General features: G+C 39.3%; 1 protein-coding gene across 1 annotated transcript in view; it reads left to right on the top strand.

Annotated features, from left to right (window-relative positions):
- LOC144645253 (uncharacterized) overlaps positions 1–19,098 on the top strand; it is a 55,364-nt gene extending 36,266 nt beyond the window's left edge. The window contains exons 20-36 of the mRNA XM_078504740.1: positions 19–121; positions 219–380; positions 2,775–2,852; positions 3,144–3,211; positions 4,235–4,360; positions 5,929–6,045; positions 6,643–8,148; positions 8,307–8,432; positions 8,826–8,934; positions 9,025–9,177; positions 9,889–9,942; positions 10,353–10,514; positions 11,330–11,407; positions 13,078–13,145; positions 13,461–13,571; positions 14,311–17,494; positions 18,665–19,098. Of these exons, the coding sequence (XP_078360866.1) occupies positions 19–121; positions 219–380; positions 2,775–2,852; positions 3,144–3,211; positions 4,235–4,360; positions 5,929–6,045; positions 6,643–8,148; positions 8,307–8,432; positions 8,826–8,934; positions 9,025–9,177; positions 9,889–9,942; positions 10,353–10,514; positions 11,330–11,407; positions 13,078–13,145; positions 13,461–13,571; positions 14,311–17,484 (6,195 nt within the window). The 3' untranslated portion in view covers positions 17,485–17,494; positions 18,665–19,098. The remainder of the gene's footprint in view (positions 1–18; positions 122–218; positions 381–2,774; positions 2,853–3,143; positions 3,212–4,234; positions 4,361–5,928; positions 6,046–6,642; positions 8,149–8,306; positions 8,433–8,825; positions 8,935–9,024; positions 9,178–9,888; positions 9,943–10,352; positions 10,515–11,329; positions 11,408–13,077; positions 13,146–13,460; positions 13,572–14,310; positions 17,495–18,664) is intronic.
- The last annotated feature ends 1,100 nt before the right edge of the window (positions 19,099–20,198 follow it).

The raw sequence follows: 20,198 nt of genomic DNA, 5'->3' as shown, positions 1-20,198 counted from the left end.
ATTCGAGTATACCAACAGGGTGACGACGTCACTAAACCTGTCCAAAACAGTGCTGTGAATGAAAACGAGGCCACTAAATCTGCTGAAAAAGCGCTGGACGTCGATGAGGAGAGTTTAACAGGTAAGAAAAAAGCCATCTTTCGTTTTTCCTGTTTTAATTTCTGCATGAAGTCTAAACAAATATGAGGAACAATAATGATCTTTTTTTTTTCTTTTAGATAAAGTAGATGTGTACAAGAATAAAGGAAATTATGAGTACAGCAAAAAGAATTTAAGCAATGCCATTCACTTCTACACGGAAGGCATTCAAGTGAATTGCAAGGATGACGAACTGAATGCCAAACTGTACAGCAACAGGGCCATAGCACATTTTTATTTAGGTAAGCCAGAGCGTCGTGCATTTCTTTGCATCTCGGAGTTTTGTTTAAGGACGTTCGCGCTAATTGTTTATGCGCATCCTTACTGCGCACGTAATTCATGTCGCGTCACACCACGTCATGCATGAGCACGCACGCTGAGAAAACTTTCCAAACACATATAGGGTTGGTAGCCGTTGCGTTAACTTCGCTTGCAGTTTCCTCTCTTAAACGGTCGGTGACCCCCACTTTTTTCGGGATATACCCCTTTTATTGATAAATCTCTACTGATTGACAAAAAATGAGCGAATTTCCAATGTTGGAACTTTGTTATTTTTCATTTTCTCCCCTCGCGCGCGACCAAATTAGTCACATTTTCCAGTCTCGAGTGTTCGCAAATCCAATTCTTTAAGGCAAGATTTTCCTTTAGGGACTTCAAAACCGAAATATATTTGTACAATAGACCCACTAAAATAAATTCAGACAAAGAAAGTTAGCCTGCATCAATTAATTTATAATATTTTGTAGCACGAAGCCGCTGAGGTTATATCGAGTGACGAAGTGAAATTTATCCAAATACGCGCCCTCTTTCGGTTATCGTATTTCGGAAACGAAGTCGGTGACCCCCACTTTTTTTTACATTTCTGATAAAAGTAACTAATAAACTGGCTCTGGTGAAATTTTAAGAAAAATTGCAATGTTGGAAGATTTTCGCGCGAACGTCCTTTAGGTTAATGTTTAATTTAAGTCATATATTATTGAAGGTCTGAACTACAGATTGCATTGTAGCATTTTCAACTGCCGAGGTCGAAGTAGATAGCCATCATATATACCCATGATCGTGTTGGACTTGGTCCCTTGGTCCCAGGTCAAAATGCTGGCAATTTTACTGGACTCCGTCGGGCATTCTGGCATCATTTGGCAAAACATGTACCGATTAAAATAAAAGAGTGATCAAATCTGCTTAATTGTCGATATATTGTCATTAAACAGGCGACGAGAACAACGATGTACTATGGAAATCTCAGGGCTATAAATATGAAAAGAAATAACGTATGGAATTCAATAACGGGAGGCTCGGGGCCGCGAGGCATGAGAAAAACAAATGTTGGAGTTTGTTGTACTTATGATTTAGAATTGTTATAATTTACCAAGAATCCGTTACTTCCAGGGGTTATGAGGAGGGCAAGTCGGTTTATCCCTTTGTTTTATAGCGCTGACTGAATGCTGCCAATCAACCTATTGCTAAGAATGACATCATTGCTAACATTGAAACCCGGCAAAACGTTGTTAAAAAAATTTACCATCTTTATTATTTACTACGTTGTTATTTTGTGTTTTGAATAGGCGAGAAGATCTCGGGTAAGCACTGTGAGAGACTCTGCTGTGATTCTCTCCGCTAATACAACGAAAAAGCTTTTATAATTTGTACAAAATTGCACTTACACGTATTGTTCAGCTAACTATCAATAAGTCGATATCATACTGTGCAAAAAGTTTATAATTACGGGTCAAAACTTTGAAAAGTCTATAAAACTTTTCGATGAATTGTGAACCTCTTTTTTAAACAGTAAATCAGAATGTCAAGAACGCAGTTGAACAATACGTTGTTTCCCAAATAAAGGGACTCCATGTGTTTGGCCTATTGCTTTCTTCGAACAAGGAACTGGATGTATGCGTAATAAGGGAGAAGGGTAGTAGGAGGAGTGGGGGAATTCGAGGAGTGAAAACACAGGCCATGTGGTCATAACAAAATCCGCTAACTACAGCATAGATACTTGGCTTTTGCCACAATTTTTGCATTTTTGTCTCCAGAGCCGCTTGTCCCTCTTAGCTCTCAGGACACATATTTTGATTGGTTAAGTCTTCAGCAAAGGAAATTTAAATTTAGCAAAACAAATCAACTGTTTTAAAATCCCTCTGTTGTAACGGATTTTACTACGGTTAGGTACGGCTAGATTTAAATTCTATTTGTTAAAAATCAAGCCAATCAAACCATGTGTCCCCAGAGCCACTTGTTCCTCGTACCCCATTGAGGCTCAGCCGGCTTAGAGGGGCAAGCAGCTCTGGCGACGAGAATGAAGCCTTTGTAGTTGCATTTTTCATTCTCGTTCTCAGAGCCCACGATCCTTCTGGATCCCTGGCGTAGACCAGAAGGATCGTGGGTTCTGGGTACGGGAATTTTGCATTTTCCTGTAGCTTTTGGTCTTGCGCAGTAAACGACAAAGGTCTGGGTTCGAATGCGCAACAAAATGTTTACCTTAGCAACCGACCCTTTGTGTGCCTTTTCTAACGCTCCGTATCTAGGCACCGCAATGAAGTTCGCGTCAAAAAGGCTTAGGTGCAACCAACCCCCTTTGTTTTTTCTCAACTCCTCATTTTGTTATGAAATATACTGATTAGCTTTTTCTTTGGTAGGGAATTATCAGGATTCACTGAGTGATGCAAAAGCTGCCATTAAATTGCAACCAAATTTCCTGAAGGCAATTATACGAGGTAATATCAGTAGTAGAAAACGCTCAGGACCCTTTCTATTTCTTAGGGGCCGGGTGAACAATTTTGCAGGATTTTGCAAAAGTTCCTTCCTTCCCTATGGGAGGCGAGGGGGCCCAATGGTTAGCGTGGCGGACTCCTGATCGAGCGATCAGGGTTCACGGCCTGGCCTGGTAGACAGCAGGCTTTACCTACCTTACCAACCTACCTATCGTCGGTTCCTCCCCATTCCACCCCCAAGAGAACCTGCTCACATCCATAACTAACAATAATGTTGTCATTCCTTGTTATCAGGAGCAAGTGCCTGTGTTGAGCTGAATCAATTTGAAGAAGCCATCGCTTGGTGTGATAAGGGATTAGCCGTATCCTTTGACAACATTTCTATTAGCCACTAACACAAACGAGTTCTATAATGGTACCTGATACGACATATGCAAGTTTATTCTTTTTATTTATTTTTATTATTTTATTTTTTATAATAATACCTGATACGACGACGCAATTTTTTTCCGAAGCTTACGCTCGGAGGAAGCCAGCTCAATAAGGCTCTGTCAATTACAAATTCTTCGGTTGCGTTCATCAACATCTCACTCAATAACCAAACGTTAAATGGTATTATCTTAAATAGAGGCCATTAAAAACCAACTGGGGAGCTCTGCTTTTAGGCCTGCCTAAATCTACATACTAGCACCTAATACGACAGACGCAAATTTATTCCGGCCATACCATACACTGTTCAGGTTCTTCACTAAGAAAAACGATTTCATACACAAAAACAGGTTTAAAAAGAGGTTCGGACATGGCGTTTGCAATACTGGTACAGTGCTCTACCAACTGAGCTATCAAGCGAACTGGGAGCTGGTCACTTTGTGTCTTCGACGTTTGAAGATATAGATGTAAATGTATTTGAACTGCGGGTATGTTGAAAGATGCCAAACAATAATAACATCGCAGTTATCTTCTTCCGCAGCTCTTTAGGGCGTGTACATAATTGCGATGGCCTCTAAGTAGTAAACCTTTCACCCGCAGCCGTTCAAATAAACGACATTTCATATATTCACTTCTATTAGAGCTAGTAAAGAATGTTAATAACCCACGGTTATTACAGTTCGGAATCGAATAAAGCTAAAGCCACGCTCGTATTGGTCTCCTTTAGGGGATAATTCAAATTTTCCAACTAGCATGAAAATTCCCCCTCGTATTTCATATCTGCCGAATATTGAGATTTTGAGTTGTGTTGCAGTTCTGTAAAGTTGTCTTCTTCGTGAAAAACCATTTGTTGTTGGCCATTTAATCTTACATGAATTTGATATTTCGTTAAACTGTCTTAGATTGTTTGTTTTTACACAAATGGCACGTTACATATCTTGACTGCTAATTTGAAGATTGACGAGTATAACAAGCAGTTGTTCGACTTAAGAATCACGTCAGTTCAAGTCAGAAACACGTTACAACGACTCGAGGGACAGAAAGCAAAGGAGAAGTCTGAAAATGAAACTGTGAAAGACACGGTAAGTATAATGAATTAAACCGAGATTAAAGTCGACAAAGAGTTTTTGTGGGAAACATGTTCCTTTTTGCGTTTTCTTTTTCTTTTTTTTCTTTCTTTGCGGTTTTGTAGATATGTAGCTTTCAGGAAAGCTTGTCCGAGTAGCTTTGTCACTATACCGTAAAAGATCTAAAAAGTCTCCCTGAGAGGTTATCTCTTTGTAGGACCATTTGAGGTGGTGGTGAGGTGGGGCTGGTGTGGGGTGAGCTTAATCAAGGGTGGAGCTTGTTGGAGACAGGGCTTATTTTAAGGTGGCTCGAAATAGTTGAGTCAGAATTAGACAGGCCTGTCTTTGGTATTCTTTCACAGCTATACTAATAACGTTAAAGGAAATATTTTAGCCCAAAAGTAAACAAAGTTTACCAATGAACAATTTGAGGTCATAGTAACATCAAAATCTGTTTCCATGGCAACGTCATACGAAGTTAATGATACACGATCTTTAGTTAATAGCTCAAAAACTACTCAGTGAGGTCTCCTTTTTGAAATATTTTTATCCAACCAACAAAATAAACATTTTTGAAAGTTTTTAAAGAAATTTGTCAAAAGGATTCGGAGCTACGTTATTTTTGCACAAATTTAAGGTGGCTCTGAATATTTCTGACAGAATTTTTTAAACAATTGTCAGATCGTTTTTTTGTCCTTTAGACAAAGATAATAATAATAATAATAATAACAGTTCTTAGCACGCACTTTACATACGTCTCAGTGCGTTTACATTTGAAATTTAAAAGTAAAAATATAAAAACCCGATTTAAATTACAATCAGATAAAAATACGCTAAGGATAACCTAATTTAATTACAATTGATAAAAAATAAGAATAAAAATGACAATAAAAACATGGCGAACTTGTTAAAAATATATCGACCTAAATAAATATGTCTTTAAAAGTGTTTTAAAAGTGGAGACTGAAGGGGCATTCTTTACTGTTGTTGGTAGTGTGTTCCAAAGTCTCGGCGCAGCAATGGAAAAGGCCCGATCTCCGTATGTAGAGGTGGCCGATCTTGGAAATTTAAGCAAATTTTGCGAGGCCGAGCAAAATCAAAATCTTTTACCGTCTTGTTTCAGAGAAAAAGGTCAAAAATAAGGTATCTTTGACGTCACAGTGACTCCAATTTGTTTATTAGTACAACCTTTACAAGGATGTTCTGAACGTTAAACCTCAACATTAAGCAGCAATAGAATGCCAATTTTATTGCTTTAGTGCTGTTTGATAACACATTTTTACAAAATAGGAACAATTATAAAAAGTAAATATGGTCGATGAATTCCTTTAAAAGCGTAAAGTTGCCCTGTTCTTTGTTCACAAATCGTCATGATTTACCATGTAGGGAAAGGGCGCGCTTAATTACAGGGTGGCTTAGTAAAATATAGGACTTATAGAGCTTTTTCGACGAGCAGTTACCACTAATAGTGTTTCTAAGTGATAGCGAGGTGCCATTGTGTTTTATTGTCCACGAGAATGAAAACATAAAAGTCCCATACCTAGTATTTTAACAGAGTTATAGCAATACTTTTATATTTTTAGGGGGAAGCTACAATGAGTGCGTCTAGCCAGTCAGAAGACTTACCATACATTTTAGACTGGTTTGAAGAACATTTCCCAAGAGAGCGAATCAGAAGAGCAGCAGCAAACAAAGACACGGTAAGGGCTGAAAGAAAACTTTCAGTACTACATTAAATGGTGCAAGAAACCCTTTCACTCTCCATTTGATGTTCACCTAAAACATTTTCAGGCACTCAGTGCTTTTCAAATATAAGCCCGACCATATTTGGAATGCAAGAATCCTTCCGATTATAAGTCCACCGGCTTATTATTCGAATTTTCATGTTGTTCTTTTAAAAAGGAAGACTACATATGACATAATCAAAGTCGAATGGCTTGGCTTGTTCATCACACACTTTTCCCTTGATGTGAATTTTGTGAATGATTAACTGAAGATATGGTGGCCATATCGCTTACGAAAGCGCTCTCGATAACTAATAACGGTATTTGTTGTTTTAAATGTTCATCGGTGTCAAGAACAATTCATACCATCTGATAACCAGATCATGTGAGGCAAGCGAAGGACAATCCCTTCACTTTTTTGACTCCATCCTGCCCTCGTACTCAGATTATATTAATTAGTTTTGTCCTGTCACCAGATTTGTTTTTCACACGTGGATTCACTTGCAGAAGCTTCGACTGTAGATAAACGAAAATTGAAGGAATTGGCAGTAAAACATGTTTCTTTTCCAACAGATGCATGCTTCACTTCAACAACTTACAGAATGTTCCACACCAAGTCTTCAATTGCCTAAACAGTCTCTGGGATCAAATGAAGATATTATTGATTACTGCAACTTACGCCTTAGTATTGCGAAAAAAGAAGGAGACAAGATTGGTGAGCGAAATGCGTACTTAAACCTCGGCATTGCTTTCAACAACCTTGCGGATTTCAAAAAAGCCATAGAATACCACAACCTACTTCTTAACATTTCCAAAGAGATGAAAGATAAAGCTGGGGAAGGAAGTGCCTATGGCAATTTTGGCAATGCTTTTTACAGTCTTGGCAATTTCAAAAAAGCCATAGAATACCACGCGCTGCGTCTGAGTATCGCCAAAGAAGTGGGAGACGAGGCGGCGGAAGGACGTGCGTATGGGAATCTCGGTAATGCTTATAACGCTCTCGGTGATTTTAAACAGGCAATAGAGTACCACAAGCTACGTCTTCGTATCTCTAAACGCATTGGAGACAAGGCTTCGGAGGGTCGTACGTATGGTAAACTTGGCAATGCTTTCGAAGGTCTTGGTGATTCAAGAAAAGCCATAGAATACCGCAACCTGCAGCTTAGTCTTGGCATTCTCCACGTGGGAGACAAGATAGGGGAAGAACGTGCATATGGAAATCTTGGCGTTGCTTTTCAACGTCTGGGTGATTACAAGAAAGCCATAGAGTACCAGAAGCTAGCTCTTAGTATTGCCAAAGAGGTGGGAGACAAGGATGCCGAAGGACGTGCTTATGGTAATATTGGCTGTTGTTTTCGAAAGTTCTATGATTATAAAAGAGCCACTGACTACTTCAGCCTACTGCTTAAAGGCACAGGAGATAAAGCTGCGGAAGGACTTGCCTATGGCCGTCTTGGAAGCGCTTTTCACATGCTCGGCGATTTAGAGAACGCCTTGCACTACACAACCCTGACTTTAAGCATAGCCAAAGAAGTTGGAGACAAGGCTATGGAGGGAACGGCGTATACTAATCTTGGCACGATGTTTGTCGGTCTTAGAGAGTTGACGAAAGCCATAGACTACCACAACTCGGCTCTTAAAATCGCCAAAGACTTGGGAGACAAGAATATGGAAGGAATTGCCTATGGCAATCTTGGTCTTGCGTTTAAAGTTCAAGGTGACCACACAAAGGCCATAGAACACAGCAAGCTATGTCTTAGAATTGCAAAGGACTTAGGAGACAAGGCGGGAGAGGGACGTGCTTATTTGTTTCTTGCTTATGCATTTGACAGTCTCGGTGAATTCAAAAATGCTATTGACTACAGCAAGCTATGTGTTAACATTGCCAAAGACGTGGGAGACAAGGTTCTGGAAGAAAATGCGTACAGCACTATTGGCTATGCTCTTCAAAGTCTTGGTGATTACAAAGAAGCCATTGAGTATTTTCACCTCTATCTTCATATGGCTAAAGACAAGAAAGACAAGATTGGAGTGGGACGAGCGTATGGAGGCATTGGCAATTGTTTTCATAATCTTGCAGTATCCTTTCACAACACCGTGATACCCAATGTTATTCTGTAACCTACTGGTAATTAATTTAACCTCTTTGCGCTACATGAATTCAGTTGTAAACAGTTTTCGATTTTTTTTGTGCAATACTCAGTTTTTGTTGTTTTAAACCACTTGACTCTAACAAGCTTGACGAAAGTAACAAACAGCTGTTGGAATTAAAGACCAGGTCTGTTAACGCTATAAAAGAGTGGCAACAGAAAGACAAAGAGGAAGTAAAGGACGAGCTACTAACTAAACCCGAGAAAGGCAAGGTAAAGTTAATACAAAATTGACGTACAACAATATTCAGTGGATTTATTAGAAAACAGTGTTGACTATTGTTTTATCACAGATTCCCAGTGGAATAGAACCTTGTTAGCTAGGGAAATAGAGCACTTTCATTCTTACAAAATCATGTGATATGTCTTGAATTTGATTATCGATCACAACGGGGAGCTGGGATGGGGCAGTGGTGAGAGCGCTCGCCAACCACCAATTTAGCCCAAGCTCGATTCCCACACCTGTCATTATGGTGGGTTGATTTTGTTGTTGGTTCTCGTCCTTGCTCCGTGGGTTTTTCTCTGGGTTTTCTGGTTTTCCTCCCCTTGCCGGGCAAAGTTCGTTCTGTACCGCTACGTTAACTGACAATTCCAGTATACCAACAGGGTGATGGCGTCGGCTGTGTTGTTTCTGTTCAAACCAATTCTGTGGATAAAAAAGAGGGCACAGAATCTGCTGATGAAGCGCTGGACTACGATGACGACAGGTTAAGGGGTAAAGAATACAATTTAAAACTACTTTTATTTATCCTTTTTTAAATTTTAAAAACATTAACGATCAACATATTTCCTTTTGAAAAAGCAGCACTCTTCAAGAACACAGGTGATGGCGAATACGTCAAAAAGAATTTCAGCAATGCCGTTCACTTCTACACGGAGGGAATTAAAGTGAACTGCAAAGATGACGAACTGAAGGCTCAACTGTACAGCAACAGGGCCATGTCACATTTATTCTTGGGTATTTTTTCCCCTGCTTTTCGTTGCATCTTTTTAAGATCAGTGCATGATCATGTTTAAGTCTCGGTTGTTATTAGCGTTAACTTGAAATCCAGTTTTGTAAGTTCCATGTACTTAACTTTTTGTCGAACATTTTAAAGCTATGACATTAAAGAATTGTGACTAAAATAGAGTGGTGTTCACTTGAGTGTCGAAAGTAAATTGCGTTTGTTTTGGTTTTGCATTACTACTCTTAGTGATTGGCTTAACAAATTTCGCGCCACTTTCTCAGCCAATCAGAACTAAAACCAAAACCAATCGTGACTCGCTCGCGCACGTTTTCCCGCGCTTCGTACCAGCTACCTGTATTTGCTTCGAGTTTTGATTGGTTCACTGGATTGTCTGTGTCCTTTGTGATTGGCCAGAGTAATTACTTCGGTTTTGGTTTTACGACACTCAATTGAAAACTGCTCTATATACTGCGAACAATTATCTTTAAGAGATTAATCCCGCAACAACTAAGCCGAAGATAGAGAAATAACTGAAGTAATGCTGGTTTTAGTGTAAACAATGATCAGTCGCTAGTTTATTCTTAAACAGACAAGTGAAAACAATGATTTAATACCAAATATTAAAAGATTCGATAACAAAAGGATCGGACCTGAAAAGTAGAGCAAAACAAAGTCCCGCTTAGATTAAAAATCTTATTACGGACCCTATTTGCTTTTGGTAGGAAATCATCAAGAGGCAAGGAGTGATACAATCGTTGTGAACGCCATTTTAAGGGGTAAGATTAAAGAATACGGGATGTTACTTCTACGAGGAATAGGGAATGGGGAACGAGGAATGGGGATTTGAAATAGAAAAATGGGAAATTGAAAATGGAGAATTAAAAATTGTCAATTATAAATCAGAAATGACATTCTTTCGAAAAATCATTTTTCTCCTCTTGATCGTATTCGGATCGAAGGATGAAATTTGTCGTTAGTAAAACGCGTAACGGGTAACGGCGTAACGATATTTTTTCTTTATTTATTTTTAATTGATTTTTTTGCTATGGATAATCAGTGGATAATCTTTTAGTATGCTCTGTTTATATTTCTATTTTGCCACATCTTTGACCCTATGGAAAAACAAATTAAAAACATGTTACAGCTACCCTGAGTATTCAACAATCGTTCAATTCTTTCTATTCAGCAAGAGCAGAGGGTTACAAGAATGAAGGCAATGATGAATACATGAAAAGTAATTTTACCAACGCTGTTCACTTGTACACGGAAGGAATTCAAGTCGGGTGCCAAGATAACGAACTTGATGCCAAACTGTACAGCAACAGGGCAACAGCACATTTCTACTTGGGTAAGAGAGTATCGTACTTTTTACCTTCCTTTTTGAATTTTTTAGCACTTCGGTGTTTTCATTTATTCCAAGGTTTACAGGTTTTAGTTTTGAAAATATGAAGTTATGTGTAATTTTGTTTTTCCACCCATGTGTACACATTGTGTACGCATTACGATTTGTCGCTGCTACATGTCCCCGCAACACTTCCATGCCGTGCATGTCCCCTCAGTATGAACAAGACAGGATTTTGTCGCTGCTACATGTCGCTGCGACATGTCCCTGCGTCATGTGCCCACGTGTTCGGGGACCTTTAGGCCACTGCGCCCCCCACATGACGTCAAAACATTGCAGAAAGTGATACTGAATTTTAGTATTTCAAACCAATAAAGCGATCCTTAAACGAATCAATAGTGCAAAGATGTTGAAGGAAACTTGAAGCTAGCACAAACAGGATATTAGAAAATTGAAATCAAAATCTGGGTAAACCTGCATGGTAAAATACACTGAAGAACTGTGGACAAAGAGTTATCATACCAAAATATTCCCGACAAATGAGTGAACACCTACTGAAAGTTGAAGCATTCCTTTCTCTTTAAAAAAAAAAGCTGACAAGGGAAAAGAATAATGAGTGTATTCACTAGGACTATAGATTTAAAAAGAAATAAAGTATGTGTAAGGAATGTGCGACCAATACAAATGTTGGGTTTGCTTCCAAGAATTAAAGGATAAAAATATTTCATGGTGCAGAATCGTTACAGTTTTCCAAGAATCGATTACTTTTCATCTTATTGCAGACCTCATTTTGTTTAAAATATATTGATTATCTTTGGCAGGAAATTATCATAATTCCCTAAGTGATGCAATGGTTGCCACGAGATTGCAACCAAATTTTCTGAAGGCGATTATACGAGGTAAGACTAGTATAGAAAAGCCCTCTTACTTCTTGCTCCCAGGAACCTTTATCTTCCTCCCGGGGGGGGCACTCAAAAAAGTTTTATACGGGGAGGCTCCGCCCCAAGCTTTTACCCCTTACCCTTTTATATACCATTTTGACAGAAATTGTACCCCTTTCGCATACCTTTTACTGAAAAAAAGGTACCCCTTTCATATACCCAAAAGACATGGCATAGACTTAGAACAGGACATTTTCTTGTCATTTTCATGCAGCGCTTAATAATTAAAATAATACGGCCATAAAGTGCGTCTGTTCGAAATATTCTAATTAAAGGCCCTTTTAAAAACCTAAATGACGGATTTTCATACCCTTTCATATACAAAAACTTGTGAAATCCCTACCCTTTTATATACCTGAAGCCTGAAAAAGGTACCCCTTTCGGGCGGAGCCTCCCCGTATAGGCCATTATATGGAGTACCCCCCCCCCCCCGGGATCTTCCATAAGGACCGGGTGATCAGTTTTGATCAAACCAAACTGGTTCCTGGGTTTTACTACCCAAAAAAGCCGTAAGAAGACATCGAACTGTTAACAGTGGTAACTAGTGGTACAGTGATAGTTAGACGTCCCCGAAACGGTTGACTTTTTCAGCTATCAAAAAAAGAAACAGTTAAGGAGGATTGGACAGCTGTTAACGTGTACATTGTTTATTATAAGGTTAGGTTGACTTCCATGAAAAGAGGATGCTGTTTTTAAAAGCATTTAAACACTAACCAAAGATAATCATGAATAAAATGCTTTACTCTGTTTTTTAAATGCTTGGACAAGGCGGAGGAAAATAAGTTTCTTCTCTTAGCATCTAAAGTTACATAACAGCCATAGCAACAACAACACACGCTTTTTACCACATAGAAATTAAATTTAGGATTAAATTACATAACATAACAAATTAATACAAAAGGTAGGTAAATTAACTCGGGATAACTAAAACGCTAATCGACCTGAGTAAAAATAATTAGAGTTTACATGTAGGAGATTGAAACAAGGTAGAGAAGCACATAATAAATGAATAACTAACTGAATAACTAATTTAATACATAATAAATAAGTAGATAAGCAAACAAACAAGCAAACAAGTAAATCAATCAATTAATCAATAAGTTTTCAAAACTGGTCAGACGAGTCTATGGAACCTTGCACTTAACGCTTTTGAATGGTTTTCACATATTTTAAGGACCAAACCACATCTTTTAAGCTTCGAAGACATGTTAAGATAAGATGACATGGCATGAAATGACATGACATGACATGACATGACATGACATGACATGACATGACATAAGACGATAGATGAGGTCAGGCGCGAAAAGATATGAGATATGATGAGACAAGATAACTCGAGATGAGAATAGATGAGATAAGATAAGCATGGCATGGCATGGTCAAAAATTCCTTTAGTCTATTTGTTATTTGATTTTTGAAGTACATCAAACATTCATGACATAATGGAGGGAGAAAGTCAAAAGAAAAAAAAAAACAGGAAAACGGTCAGACCCTTAATGCATGGAGCAAATTGTTGATGTTCGATAACCAAAAATACAGTATTACACTCTTTCATCTCAGGTATACTGTCAGTGATTGTTTACATGCTGAAGTGAGTAGATAATTTTGTTATTTCTTGTCATCAGGAGCGAGTGCCTGTGTTCAGCTGAATCGGGCTGAAGAAGTCATCAAGTGGTGTGACAAGGGATTAGCAGTATCCTTTAACAACATTCTGTTAGCCACGAACACAAACGAGTTCTGTTGTGCTTTCTGAAAACATACACAAATTTGTACCATACCATAAAATCTCGTCGACTCACATCAGGTTTATCACTCAGAGTAGAAAGAAAGGTCGAGAAACTAAACGCTGTTCATACAGGGCGTTGTGTTGTTGTTCTGCCAAGTTGCTTTGTTACTTGCTGGTGTTCCTTTTGGCCATCAGTCATATATCACCTTTTAGTAAATTCTTTGGTACTTTTGGTTTACATACAGAAATGACACGTTACATATCTTGACTCCAAGATTAAAGATTGACAATAACAACAAGAAGTTGTTAGACTTCAGAGCCACGTCAGTTAAAGAACAAAAGAAGCTAGAGAAAGCAAAGGAAGAGTCGAAAACTAAAACCTTGCAAAGCGCGGTAAGATTGATAAAAAATTATCAATTAAGAACGAATAGCTTGACCTGGTGATCAAATACTAGATGGGAATGGCTGAAACGTAAAATCCCCCTCAAGATAGTTTATTTTGTCATTCTCTAGCCTCGTGCAAGGTGATTGCACAAACAATTAGGCCCTCTTTACATGAGAGCCGAGATGAGTTTCGTCCCGGGATGAAGTTCATCCCGGGATGAAAAAAATTTCATTTTACATGAGCGTGTTCATCCCGGGATAAGTCGTCCCTAAGAGCACGCACCAAAATTTTAGTCAATTTTTTTTTAATGTAAAATATCCATTTTTTTCAACACACTCTACTGATAAAACGCTAAATCACGGTCCCAAGCATTTGTTCACAAAAAGCACTCCATTTGAAATCTCACTGAAGGCGGCGCTTTTCAAACGGACGAATGCTTTGGTAGATCCACAAAAAAATAAACCGTTAGTCAGCTGAAATACACCTACTAGGCCGAAATTGAGTTCCAACATTTAATTTCATTCCGCATTCCGGTACCCTTCGTAAGTTGTAAGAAATCCAAACATTTACAGTTGAAAAGTATCGAAATTTTAAGGATTCAACAATAGCTATTTCTTCCTACTCAACCACCTTAAGTGGAGACGTGGTAGCTAATCCTCGTAAACGGGAAATACGACTGCAAAGGAATCTAGTATGGGCCATCCAGCTTCCATCACAAAACAAATCAATCATGCTTTTTTGTAACAGGTGAATGCTTCATCACAACAAGTAACGGGTCTTTCTTCAGAAATCCTTCAAAAGCCCCAACAGTTCAGAACAGCCAATGAAGCCATAGCCCATTTCCACCTCTCTCTTAGTATTGCAAAAGAAGCGGGGAACAAAAGCATGGAGGGGGATGCGTATGAAAATCTGGGCAATACTTTCTTCCGTCTCGATGACATTGATAACGCCAGATGCTTCTACGAACTACAACTTAGCATTGCCAAAGAGGTTGGAGACAAGGCTGCGGAAGGAACTGCGTATGGCAATCTTGGCAAAGCATTCCATAGTTTGGGTAATTTTAAAGAAGCAAAATCCTTCCATGAGCGTCATCTTAGCATTGCTAAAGATTTAGGAGACAGAACTGGCGAAGGGCAGGCGCTTGGCAATCTTGGCTTTGCTTTGCAATGCCTCGGTGATTACAATAAAGCCATAGACTACCACAAACTTCGTCTTACTATTTCCAAAGACGTGGGAGACAGGGTCGGTGAAGGGACTGCATGTGGCGATCTTGGTAGTGCTTTTTGCTGTCTCGGTAATATAAAAAAGGCCCTGGAATATCACGACCTACAGCTTCATATTGCCAAAGACGTGGGAGATCAAGCTATGGAGGGAACTGCGTATAACAATCTTGGCAATATTTTGAATCGTCTTGGTGATTACAAGAAAGCCATAGACTGCTACACCAAAAGTCTTTTAATTGGCAAGGTCTTGGGGGATAAGGCTTCACAAGGGGGTGCATATTGCAATCTTGGCAAGGCTTATCTCCACCTTGGTGATTTCAAGAAAGCCATTGACTGCCAGTACTTAAGTCTTAGTGTTGCTAAAGAGGTGGGAAACAAGGATTTAGAAGGAAGAGCGTATGGCCAACTTGGCGATGCCTTTAAAAGTATCGGTGATCTCAACAAAGCCGTAGACTACCACAATCGAAGTCTTAGTGTTGCCAAAGCCATAGGCGATAAGGCTGGAGAGGGAGCAGCGTATACACGTATTGGCAACGATTTTCAAATAGTCTGTGACTTTAAACAAGCCATTGTCTACCACAACCTAGCTCTTGATCTTGCCAAAGAAACTGGACAAAAGAGTGCAGAAGGACAAGCGTACGGCAATCTTGGAAATGCCTTTTTCGGACTCAGTGATTTCAAAAAGGCCATCGACTACTACAACCTAGATCTTAGCATCACCAAAGTCGTTGGAGATAAGGCTGGGGAAGGAAGTGCGTACGGTAATCTTGCCAATGCTTTGAAAAAGGTCGGTGATCTCAAAAAGGCCATTGATTTTAACAGCCTACGTCTTAACATTGCCAAAAACGTGGGGAACAAGGCTGGGGAAGGACGTGCCTATGGTGACCTTGGCAATATTTTTTCCAAGCTAGGTGATTTAAAGAAAGCTGTATATTACCATAACCTTCATCTTGGTATTGCTAAGGTTCTGGGAGACAAGATTGGGAAAGCACATGCTTATGGTAATCTTGGAATTGCTTTTCACGGACAAGGTGATATTAGAAAAGCGATAGACTATCACAACCTACAACTTGAAATTTCCAAAGAAATGGGCCAGAAAACTAGTGAGGGACGTGGGTATTGGAATCTTGGCGCAGCTTTCGAGGCTCTCGGTGATTCTGAAAAAGCCATAGAGTACCACAACCTACATCTTAGTATTGCCAAAGAAACCGGAGACAAGGATGCGGAAGGTAGGGCCTATCACTCACTGGGGATCAGCTTTGAGTCACTCGGTCTTTTACCAAAAGCGCTGGAATATTACCGGTCGAGCGTTAGATTGATGAATAGTGTCAGAAGTCTTCTTCACTCTCAAGATGAGTTGAAAATTGGCTTTCGCGATGAAAGCACTGGACCGTACACTAGTTTGTTCAGAGTTCTGTTAAAACAAAACAGGATTGATGAAGCTTTGGTTGCTGCCGAAGAAGGACGAGCCCAAGCTCTAACTGAACTTATGGAATCCCAGTATCACATTGAATCAAGTGTGCTCAGAACACGTGGAAATGAAGAAAAGGACACTGACAAGACCGGCTACGATTTATTAAGTACAATTTTTCATGCTCTTGATCGAGGTTCGCTGAATACTTGGGTTCTTAAAGAAGGACCCGTTCTGTTTAGACAAAAGAAGCTTGGCGACCCACGGTTAATACAAGTCGCTTATAAAGAAATTGGAGTTGGTGCTGATGTTAGGTGCGAAGATCGTTCCTTGGAAGCGCTAGGGATCGGTTATTGTCCTGATAAGAATGCGAACGAGCAAACACCACAGCTTCTTTTCTCGAAGAATAACCAAAGTTCTTTAACCGAGCTTTACAACAACGTGATTGGCCATATTGCAGACCTGGTTCAAGGAAGCGAGCTGGTAATTGTCCCAGATGGTCCATTGTGGTTAGCTCCGTACGCTGCATTCATCGACTCTGATTCCAAGTACCTCTGTGAAAGTTTTCGAATCCGGCTGATTCCTTCGTTGACCAGTTTAAAAATGATCGAAGATTGCCCAGATGAATACCACTGTAAAAGTGGTGCATTACTTGTGGGAGATCCGTGGGTGACCGACGTTACCGATAGCAAGGGAGAGAAACTCCTAGAACAGCTCGCATTTGCCAAACAGGAAGTTGAAATGATCGGAGAGATTCTCAAGGTGACCCCACTCATTGGAAAAGAAGCCACGAAAGCTGAGGTTTTGAAACGACTGAGTTCAGTTGCCTTGGTTCACATTGCAGCACACGGCCGCATGGAAACTGGTGAAATTGCTTTGACCCCAGACCCCAAAAGAATATCGCTGATCCCTACAGAAGATGATTACATTTTAACAATGGCAGATGTGCTGAGCGTTCAACTTCGTGCAAGGCTGGTTGTGCTTAGCTGTTGTCACAGTGGTCGAGGAGAGATCAAAGCTGAAGGTGTGGTCGGTATTGCACGTGCCTTTATGGGTGCTGGGGCTCGTTCTGTTCTGGTGTCACTGTGGGCAATCGATGACGAGGCCACACTGGAGTTTATGATAAGTTTCTACCATCACCTTGTGAAAGGAAGAAGTGCAAGCGAGTCTCTGAACCAGGCCATGAAACATCTCAGAGAATCAGACAAGTACAGTGATGTGAAATACTGGGCGCCTTTTGTACTTATTGGCGATGACGTCACCCTAGACCTTGGTGCAAAGAACTGATACCTACATGGTAAGTAAATCCTGTTTAACTGACGTAAAATTTGCCTGTAACTTATCTTTGTGTAGGCGAAAGACGTTTCTGTATTAAAGGCAAAGATTTTAGTTTAAGGAGAAATAGAGACACCACAAAAACTAGGATAGGGTTTCTTTTTGTTCTAATGGAGTCAGTTTGTCAAGGCGAAAGAGGAAAAAGGAATGTATAAAGCACTCAAAGGAATTAGGGATAAAAGTTCTTAAAAGTATCAACTCTCGTAGCTTCAAAATTCTATAGTGTTGACACTTTGTATTATTACATTCCTAAATTAACAAAAATAAAATATATAGAAACTTTCCGGAGAAAACCCTTCCAGCGGCCTCTGTCACATTCGAAACAAGGAGATGAAACAGATGCAATCTGCCCTCCCCCGGGGGGTACTCCCAAATGAAAAGGACGAGGTTGCTCGTCGAAGGAAAATTTTAACCAAACCCCGTGGCTCAAGCTTTCTTTGACCCTTAAAAGATACCATTTTTCGTGCGTGATCGGTCTACACCACGAACTCGGTATGACGGCGTTTTATATGAAACCCTTAACAAAACCTTGACGGCTAAAAATATTGGCTTTCTGTTCTAAACACCCTAAGTAAGACCAAAAACCATAATTTACACCCTCTAAGTAAGTCCTCCGGGTTGTCGTCTCTACGCACATTACGAAATAAAAAAACGGAGTAAGTGATATCGCTATTAGAGCAGTTTTCAATTGAGTGTCGTAAAACCAAAACCAAAGTAATTACTCTAGCCAATCACAAAGGACACAGACAATCCAGTGAACCAATCAAATCTCGAAGCAAATAGATGTAGCTGGCACGAAGCGCGGGAAAACGTGCGCGAGCGAGTCACGATTGGTTTTGGTTTTAGCTCTGATTGGCTGAGAAAGTGGCGCGAGAATTTTAAGCCAATCACTAAGCGTAGTAATGCAAAACCAAAGCAAACGCAATTTACTTTCGACACTCAAGTGAAAACCGCTCTATTACTGATATTACTCAAGAGTTAAACCTTAAATTTAGTCTATGGGCAAGTATCTAGGTGATGATTTCTACGTCTTAGTTAGCGAACGTACTAAACCTATATTAACTTTAAAATAGAAACTTCTCAGTGGTTCATTTATAACTAATAAAAATTCATTTTTTGGTTTCTGTTTTAGATTCAGAAAAAAACTGCTTTGTTCCAACGCCTTCTTTCCGAGCTTCACAGTTGGTAGAGGTGGTACATTTGTGAACAATAGACTTGCCGATTATGTGGTTAACTCTTTTTTTAGTTTTCTTTTTAATTTTTTTCTTTCGTTATATTGTACATTCTGCCGAAGTGATGGAAGCTCGCTTAACAGCTAATAGTCTACTAGGTTCTACCTTTTCATGTACTATCAAACGCGATTGAAATGATTTATGCGCCATAAGGTTTCACTAGTTAGGATCAATGAACCAAAATGACAAATGGCGTTTAATCATCATAAGGTAAAACGTATGGTCACCGTGCGAAGTAGTACAACAACATTGCATCATTTTTTTTTTTGGGGGGGGGGGAGGGGGGTAATATAAAATTGCAGAACTAGATAGACGAGAATTTTGGTGTATGAAATATCTCTAATATTCAGGCATTATCCAGAATGTTTGTTTAATTCTTTTGGTTAAATTGCGTTCTATAAATTAGCTGAGGACGTAAAAGCAAAGTTAGTTTCGAGAAAGGTCTTAAATGGTTTTCAGTTTTGTTGTATGTAGTCTCTACCAGTCTACTTAAAAATTGTATGCGTGTAAAGGTTATGCATTGTTTCAAGAGACAGTGAGTGAATGGTATTGCTAAGATCTCTTAGTTTTACGTAGTCATGAAATGTTATTTCTTTTGTCAATCGTTGTGGTGTATATGTTTTATATCTAGCCTCCCAAACTGACAAAGAGAATGGCTGAATTCGTAATTACAGATTAAGAGAGGGTCCATATGAAATCCATGCAATATTAAAATTTGAGTCTACATCGACCCTCTCAGATTTCCTTTATATTTTGCATGGGGTTACATATTGAGATGATAATGCTGTAGGTAGAATATTATCGCAAAATTCTTTAACGTGTGGAAGATATCGTGGTCAACGTGCCCATGTTCGGTTTTGAGCCAAAAAATACCCAAATTTTGACCCATCTTTCGACCAAAATATCTCTGCAAGAATTGAAGCTTTCCATATAAAAATACCACTGTAATAAGTATCACCTAGTACAATTTAAATGATATCATCAAGATTTTTCATCGCTCTCTGGTTTGGTAGTAAACCTATTTTAAAAATAAGGTATTTCGGGCAATGTGTGACACTAGAGATTTTAGGGTACAATTACGTTTAAATATCGCCGATGCGGCGTTATTCTGATGGTTCCATTAGCCATTATTTTGTAAAACATTTACTAAATAATAAATTAAAGTCAAAAAAAGTATGTTAAGTTCAATCGGGACGTATGATTTTAGCGTACAAAAATGTGGTACATGTGAGCAAAACAAAAACAAAGTTCTGAAAGTTTTAGAACGAGTTTCATAACCTGATGGATAGGTCGGCTGAGGACGTGAGAAATACCGCTTACATAAATCCAATAAACCTTTTAGCATCTAAAGTGGTTCGTGATGTTAATTATCCGGCTATTTGGTGCCCATAAATACAGACTTACGGCGTGAGAAAAGGTAAACAAGCCACTTGA

This window comes from Oculina patagonica, chromosome 3 (genome assembly GCF_052425735.1).
Source record: "Oculina patagonica isolate OP01 chromosome 3, crgOcupat, whole genome shotgun sequence".
Lineage (NCBI taxonomy): Eukaryota > Metazoa > Cnidaria > Anthozoa > Scleractinia > Oculinidae > Oculina > Oculina patagonica.
This window is presented reverse-complemented; position numbering and strand designations above follow the sequence as displayed.